Consider the following 8,404-nt stretch of genomic DNA (forward strand, 5'->3'; position numbering starts at 1 on the left):
GATATAAGAATTTGAAAAAATTAGAAAATAATATAAAAAGAAAATCAAAGAATCAAAAGGGGTAAGATAAAAAAAAAAAAATAAAATAACAAACCAAGGATAATTTTTTTTTTTTTTTTTTTTTTTTTTTTTTTGAAGATATAAAATATATATTTTTATATTTGATTATAACTCATTAATTTAATGATCTTAAAAATATTGGGGTTATTTTTTTTCTTCACTTTGCTATACCTATAAGCTAATATTTGTTTTATAAAATCATAAAAAAGATGAGTGAAATCGAAAATAAAAATGTGGAAAAAATTCAAAACATTCAAGAATTATTAAAGGATAAAGAACTATTACTATCAAGTATAGAAGAGGAACAGAATATAGATGAAGATATTATAAAGGAGGTGGTAACAAATTTAAATTTATTAAAAGATGTTGAAATAAATAAAGATATTTTAAGAATAACAAAAATTGGTATAACTGTTAATAAGCTTACCAAAATAAATAATGAACTTGTTCAAAATCTATCAAAGGATCTTGTTGAAAAGTGGAAGCATATTGCTAAGATGGAAAAAATGTCTTCTCTCAAAAATAATGAAATGATGAAAAAAAGGAAATCAGAAAAAATAGAAATGGCAAATGATAAGATAAATAATGATAATAATAATAATAATAATGATAATAATAATGATGATAATAATAATAATGAGAACAATAATAATAATAATAATAGTGACAACAATTTTAGTAGTAATAATAATAAATTGTGTGAAGGAGAAGTAGAGTTTAAAAAAGCTAGATTAAATGAAAATGGTTTACATAAATGTAGCTCATCAGAAAGTAGTAATGTACCTGATTATAATATAATAAAAGATAATTTTAATAAAATAAAAAAAAACGATATAAAAATAGTTAATGAATGGAACTATGATGGAAAATTTCATAACGATATGCATAGAGATAAAGCTAAACAATTTTTATTTAAAGCTTTTGTTGTTGGTTCTTCTGATAATTTATTATATTTTATTGAAAAAAAAAAATTGAATGATATAATTTATAATATCGAATGTGAACTATATAAAGTATATATGGAAAAAAAAAGTTCACAAAAAGAATATAATATGCAATTAAAATCTATAAAATTTAATTTAAGTGATAAAAAAAATCCAAATTTTAATGAAAAAGTTTATTCAGAATTTATTTCTTCTAAAGCTTTAGCTACTATGAACTCTCAAGATATGGCTAGTGATGAAAAAAAAAACGAAAGAAAAAAATGCTTACAAGAAAGTTTATTAGCTTGTCAATCTGATTGGGATGTAAAAAATATACTCTTAAAAAAATCGAGAAAAGGAGAATTCCAATGTTTTAAATGTAAGGGTTATGATACTATTTATCATCAATTACAAACAAGAAGTAGTGACGAACCTATGACAACATTTGTTACATGTTTGAAGTGTAATAATAGATGGAAATTTTAAACAAACAAATAGTTTATTTTGGTATTATAAAAAAAAAAAAAAAAAAAAAAAATTAAATTAAAATAAAATAAAATAATATAATATAATATAATATAATATAATATAATATAATATGATATAATATAATAATAATAAAAAACTTATATTTTTTGAGATATTTGAATCTTTATCTATATTAACTGGTCAAGTGTGATTTATAACTGTAATAAAATGTTTAGCATAAGTATTAAAATATAAAATATGTAAATGTTGATTGCCTATAGACTTGAAAAGTGAATATTTATATGTGTGAATAGTAAAGAATTATATATGCCAAGTGAATTTTATGTCTTTTTTATTAAATACTCATCGAATGTATGTATGTATATATATATGTATGTATGTATGTATGTATGTATGTATTTATATATTTATATATGTATGTATTTATTTCTGAATTTTTTATTTTTTTTTTGCATCCCTTGTCTTGATATATATTTTTTTGTTTTACATATATTTGTTTAGTATATACATTTTCATGTATACTTATATTTTCAATATCCATATACGCATATGTTATATTATATTATATAATAAATATATATTCATGTTAAAAATATAAATCCTTAATAGGAGCCCCTCACATTCAGTAGATGCCGCATTTGTATCTCAACAAGTTGTTATATTAAATATTCATTTCACCTTGAAAAATTTATTGAATAATGAGAACAATATTAAAATTTTTTTTGTACATTTGACGAATAAAAATGTACAAATTTATACATTTATTCATTTTACCACCTTTTCATTTCGTTTTCTATTATACATATAATTATTTATTAATTTATTTTTTTCACCTTGAACATTCCATATTTTATTAAATTGACCTTTTTAATCCTATTTTTTTTTTTTTAAATACATATATAAAATATGTTATATATATAAAATATATATATTTACATATATGCATATATTTTCAAAAATTAAATATATAAACACAATATATATATATATATATATATATATGTACATAATATATTATGTTTGAAGAATAATTTATTATATATAACATGATAAAATAAACATATAAATTTTTTTTCTTTTTTTGGTTTTTTAATATTTTATCTTATACCAATCTCTGTTTTTACATGTGCAATTATTTATATATTAATATATTTTTGTATAGATATAATATGTATATATTTTTTTCTTTTTCTTTTTTTTTATTAAGAACATATTCTATTTTATATTTAATAATTTTAATTGTATTTATATATAAACATCTTTTTTTTCCTTATACGTTAATTATAATTTTATGAAAATATAAAATAAAACAAACCAAAACATATATCCTACAAAAATAAAATAAAATAAAATAAAAGGAAATAAAAGGAAATATATATAAATTATGTGAGTACATAATTTAGAAGGAACATTATATATATGTTTATTTGTTATATAAATTTATTTATTTTATTTTTTTTTTTTTTGAGCACGTTATTAAAAAATATTATTATGTATATTTTGATTATAAACTATTGAACGATTTTTCTTTTATATTAAAAATAAAAATTCATTCCGAATATTACCAATGATCGTTTTTAATTTTATATAATATACTTTTTAACGACAAAAAAAATAAAAAATAAAAATAAAATAAATTAAAAGGAAAAAGAAAATAAATAAAAGGAAAAAGAAAAAGAAAATAAATAAAAGGAAAAAGAAAAAGAAAATAAATTAAAAGGAAAAAGAAAAAGAAAATAAATTAAAAGGAAAAAGAAAAAGAAAAAAAAATAAAAGGAAAAAAAAAAGAAAAAAAAAAGAAAAATGTTTATTTTTAAACTGAAGTATTTCAACCTCTAAAATATGTAATATATATATACATATATATATTCATTTACAATATATTTAAAAAAAAAAATGAGTAGTAAATCAGACAGAGAAGATAAATGTAAAAGCAAAAATAAAGAGAAATATTATAAATATCGAAAAGATGATAACAAAAGAGATATTATAAATAAAGAAAAATATAAATACCGGTATGAAGAACATATATCAAAAAAGGATTATACGAAAAAGAAAGAAAAACTTTATACAAATGATTCTGAAGAAGAAAATAAAAAAAAAAAAAAAATGTTAAAGGATTATAGTAAAGAAGAAATAGACATGCAAGAAAGTGATATATCTAACAATTCAAATAAAAATAATAAGGATGAATATGTTGATATTAAACAATTTAAGGAGAATACAATGAATAAAAATATAATAATGAACAAAAGAAAAAGGAAATCATCATCAATTAGTAAAGATAATCATTTGAAAAATGAAGAAAGGGTAAGAAAAAAATGGAAGGTTAAAAGAACTTGTGACGTTAAAAAGAAAAAAAAAAAAAATTCGTCCTATAGTAATCAGAGTTCAAGTGAGAATATGTCAGACGTTATAAGCAGCAAACGATATAGTGATAAATCTAGTGATAGTTCAAAATCTAGTGATAGTTCAAAATCTAGTGATAGTTCAAAATCTAGTGATAGTTCAAAATCTAGTGGTAGTTCAAAATCTAGTGGTAGTTCAAAATCTAGTGGTAGTTCAAAATCTAGTGGTAGTTCTAAATCTAGCGATAGCTCTAAATCTAGTGGCACTTCTAAATCTAGTGATAGCTCTAAATCTAGTGATAGCTCTAAATCTAGTGGCACTTCTAAATCTAGTGATAGCTCTAAATCTAGTGGCACTTCTAAATCTAGTGATAGTGATAATAGTAGTAAATGTAGTCAAAGTTATTCCTCATCTACGAAAAGAAAAAAAAAAAAAAAAATATTGAAGAAGAAGAAGAAAGGAAAAGAGGAAAAACAAATGAATGTAAAAAATAAAAGTGATAATGCAAATGAAGAAATTAAAAAACAAAAAGAATTTGATGAACATATATATGATAGTAAAGAAATGATAAGATTAACAATAAATATATTACAAAATTATAATTTTTTGAATAATTTAAAAATACTTTATAAAAAGTTAGATAACAAAAAAAAAATATCTTTAGAAAATATAAAAGATTTAAAATTAAAAAAAAAATTAAGACATTTATTACGTTCTTGGAAATTAGAAAAAAAAGATGAATATTATAAAAAACCATTAAATTTTAGAGAAAATATATATGATATATTTAATAATTTATTATATTACTTTTTATCTAAAATAGATATAAATAAATTAAGAGAAAATATTTCAAAGAGAAGAGAATTATTATTAAATAAAAATTATAATAAATCAAATAATTCATCAACACAACATAAGTTATCTAATATATCAAATTATTATTTAGAAAATGTAAATGATTCTGTTTATGATGATGAAATGTTATTAAATGATTTAAGAAAAAATAATTCTTCCGATTTATTAGAAAATTCAAATCATATACCCATGAAAAGTTTAAGAGAATTACATGAAGAAGGATTTTTTAAAAACAGTAAAGAAAATTATAAAGAATTTGTAGAAAAACATAAAGAAGTTGATTTATGGGGAAAAAATGAACAAGAACAAAAATATTTATTAAGTTCAAAAAATAAACCAGAAGAAAGAAAAAGATTTGACCGAGAAACGGATTTGTGTATAAATAAATTTGTAAATAAGCAAGACTATAAAAAGTTAATAAAAAATACAAAGGATCATGTCGATGATAAATTTCACAAAACAGAAAATATGATATAAATTTTGTGTGTATAAAAGGATGTGTCTATATTTATTTGTACGATCATTTTTTTAAAATATGTATATATACATATATATTATTTTATTTTATTTTTTCTGTTTATTGAATATATCATATAATTAAATAATCCATTTCATTATAATTCTTATGAATTCATATTTTTAAAATATATATATATATATATATATATAATTTTTATTATATTATTTTCCTATAACTCTTTATATTTTTTTGTCTTTAATTTTTTTTTTTTTTTTTTTTTTTTGTTAAACTTTTAAATTGATTTTGTTTGATATTTAAAAATGTATGCATATATATATATATATATATATATAAGGAAAATACTGTTATAGACTTTTTATTATTATTTGCTTTCCCCTTTGGAATAAAATTAATTTTATCACATATATATATAATAACATATATTTTAAATTAATATATAACAACATATTATTTTATATAAAGAAAGGTCTACGAACAGGTTTTCATTTCTTATTTTTTTTTGGTTTTATAATATTATATTTTGACATTATAAAATATCTAAAGAAATCAATCCTGATTAATAATCAATATTTTGTTAAATATATATATATATATAAATATATATTTATTTATTTATAAAACTATTTACAAAAGGTTTAATATTATATATATATATATATATAATTGAAACTTTTAAAATTCATTATGTTAAATAAATAAATAATTTTTTATTAATTTACATTTTAATGATTATTAATTTTTTAAATAATATAAAAAAGGCATAAATAAATTTATAAAGATATTTTATACAATAATTATGTAAAATAAAATTATAACTATAACATAATAAAATTTAGTATAAATTAAAGTACATAATATATTATACTAAGAAGTATAAGATATTTATTTGTAAGAACATAAAAAATCTTATATTAAAAGAAAGCCATATAATAATATATATATTAATATAATATAATATATATATAATTTTATTAATGTATATATAATTTCTTTTTTTTATTTTATTATAACGTTTAAGAAAACGTTAAATTTTGAATCCGAGATAGTATAGTGGCAAGTATTTCCGCCTGTCACGCGGAAGACCCGGGTTCAATTCCCGGTCTCGGAGATTTTTTTTTTTTTTTTAATTTATACCTTTATATAAAAATTCTCTTCCTTTTTTAAAAGAAATTATTTATTCATTTATATATATATATTTTTTTTAAATGAATAATTTCATATTAATAATAATATATAAAAAAAACAAAATAATTTTGAATCTATGAAGTATATTTTATAAGAACATAAATTTAACCTTTCAAATAAAAATAAATTAACATGCTGGCTATTCATATATAATAAACTCATATAATATATTGTATTTATTGTATATTCATTTCTGCATTTTTTTCGACAAGTAAATATTTTTATTTACATTATTTGAACATTTTATGATAAAGAAAAAAAATAAATGTTTATGTTGACAAAGTTATTTTTAACAATTTGAAGGAGGATTACATATAATATATAAAAATTATATTAATTTTTATAAGGATTGGTCATTTTGGGTAAGGAATTAATAAAATAATTATTATATATATATATAATAATTATTTTATTGTTATAAGTATCAATACAATTTAAATGAAATATTTTATATACCATTAGATCATATTCATAAAAATTAAAGTTAATAATATTATGTATTATTTATCTTTTAATTTTTATATCTAATTATTTTATAAATCTTAAAAGATGAATATAATTTTCATATAAAAAAAATTACTTTTTTGTCTATTTTTAATAAAATAAAGGAAAAAAAAAGGGAAATATAGATATTAATTTTTTTTTTTTAATATTAATAAAAATTTCATAAAGTTATTACATGACAGAATGGCCGAGTGGTCTAAGGCGCAACGTTAAGGCCGTTGTCCGAAAGGGCGTGGGTTCGAACCCCACTTCTGTCATTTTATATTTTTTTTTTTTTTCTTTTTTATAATATATATTATATTATATATAATACCTATATTATATTAATAAAGTTGAAATATTATTAAAAAGGAAAATAAACTTTTTATGTTCATTTATTTTTATAATATAAAAATAATTAAAATGTTAATATAGTTGCTTCTCCTTAGGAATAAGTTTATTATATATTACTTTTACATTTATTGAAGGAATGTGTATTTTCCTTTTTTTTTTTTTTTCTTTTTGTTCTTATATCATATATTTATTTAAGTACAAGAGGTATATAATTGTTATAATATTATTTAACTTCCAGGAGGGGAAAAGGAAATATATATATATATATATATATATATTTATATATTTATATATGAGTGGGTATATTTTACTTCTGTAGTTAAACAATAATATTTAGTTATTATAAGGAATAATGTATGATATAAAAAGAAAAATAATATATACTAAATGTATATATATTTTATATAGAATAATCTAGTTAAGCAGTGCAGGATATTAAAAAAAAATAACATAAATATAATTAAAAATATATATATGAATATACAAACTTTTAACATATTTATAAACATATAAAAATGATTAATTGCATAAAAATTACACAATTGTTATATTCATACATAAAATAATAAGGTTATAAATGAAAAAATAAATCAGGGATATAAATAAAACGTACTGAAGATGAACAAAAAAATAAAAAATTAAAATATATTAAATGTTTATTAAAATTTTATATATAATTTTTATATAAATTATTTTTTCTTTTTGGCAAGTTTATATTATATATCATGATAAAATTATAACATATACAATATACATATATATCCCATTGTATTATTATGTATATATATTATATTTTCTTAATAAAATATATATTTTTTTTTATTTTATTTTTTAAGATTTATTTTAATATTTTTTATATTTTATAATATTATTCATATTTCAAATTTAATTATATATCATATAATATATTACTTAATTATTTTAATTAACAACAAATTATTATTCCTCATTTAAGTATTATTTTTTTTTTACGACTCAAAAATTTTTTCGACAACGGCAGGAATCGAACCTGCGCGGGCAGAACCCATTGGATTAGCAGTCCAACCCCTTAACCACTCGGGCACGTTATCTTAACCTTAAGTATATGAAACACTAAATATTATAGAAATATAAATATAATATTTTTATAATATATATATATATATATATATTATATATTTTATATTTTTTTTTTTTTTTTGTATGCATATTGTTTTATTTTCATGTAAACATTTCCAAAGTATAA

The 8,404-nt window shown here is 17.6% G+C and overlaps 2 protein-coding genes and 3 non-coding genes across 5 annotated transcripts; 4 read left to right on the forward strand and 1 right to left on the reverse strand.

Annotated features, from left to right (window-relative positions):
• Positions 1-269: 269 nt before the first annotated feature.
• On the forward strand, positions 270-1,469 carry PRSY57_0711800 (transcription elongation factor s-II, putative; the record flags this gene model as incomplete). The annotated part of the gene is made up of 1 exon (XM_012906775.2): positions 270-1,469. One exon carries the CDS (start codon positions 270-272, stop codon positions 1,467-1,469), a length of 1,200 nt encoding a protein of 399 aa, XP_012762229.2.
• A 1,899-nt stretch (positions 1,470-3,368) lies between these two features.
• On the forward strand, positions 3,369-5,153 carry PRSY57_0711900 (hypothetical protein; the record flags this gene model as incomplete). Its single annotated transcript, XM_012906776.2, has 1 exon — positions 3,369-5,153. One exon carries the CDS (start codon positions 3,369-3,371, stop codon positions 5,151-5,153), a length of 1,785 nt encoding a protein of 594 aa, XP_012762230.2.
• Positions 5,154-6,193: 1,040 nt separating this feature from the next.
• Positions 6,194-6,265, forward strand: PRSY57_0712000. Its single transcript has one exon. It is a non-coding gene; the product is annotated as a tRNA-Asn (tRNA).
• A 758-nt stretch (positions 6,266-7,023) lies between these two features.
• PRSY57_0712100 lies at positions 7,024-7,103 on the forward strand. Its single transcript has one exon. It is a non-coding gene; the product is annotated as a tRNA-Leu (tRNA).
• A 1,064-nt stretch (positions 7,104-8,167) lies between these two features.
• On the reverse strand, positions 8,168-8,249 carry PRSY57_0712200. The gene has a single exon. It is a non-coding gene; the product is annotated as a tRNA-Ser (tRNA).
• Between the last annotated feature and the right edge of the window lie 155 nt (positions 8,250-8,404).

Source organism: Plasmodium reichenowi, chromosome 7 (genome assembly GCF_001601855.1).
Source record: "Plasmodium reichenowi strain SY57 chromosome 7, whole genome shotgun sequence".
NCBI classification, from domain to species: domain Eukaryota; phylum Apicomplexa; class Aconoidasida; order Haemosporida; family Plasmodiidae; genus Plasmodium; species Plasmodium reichenowi.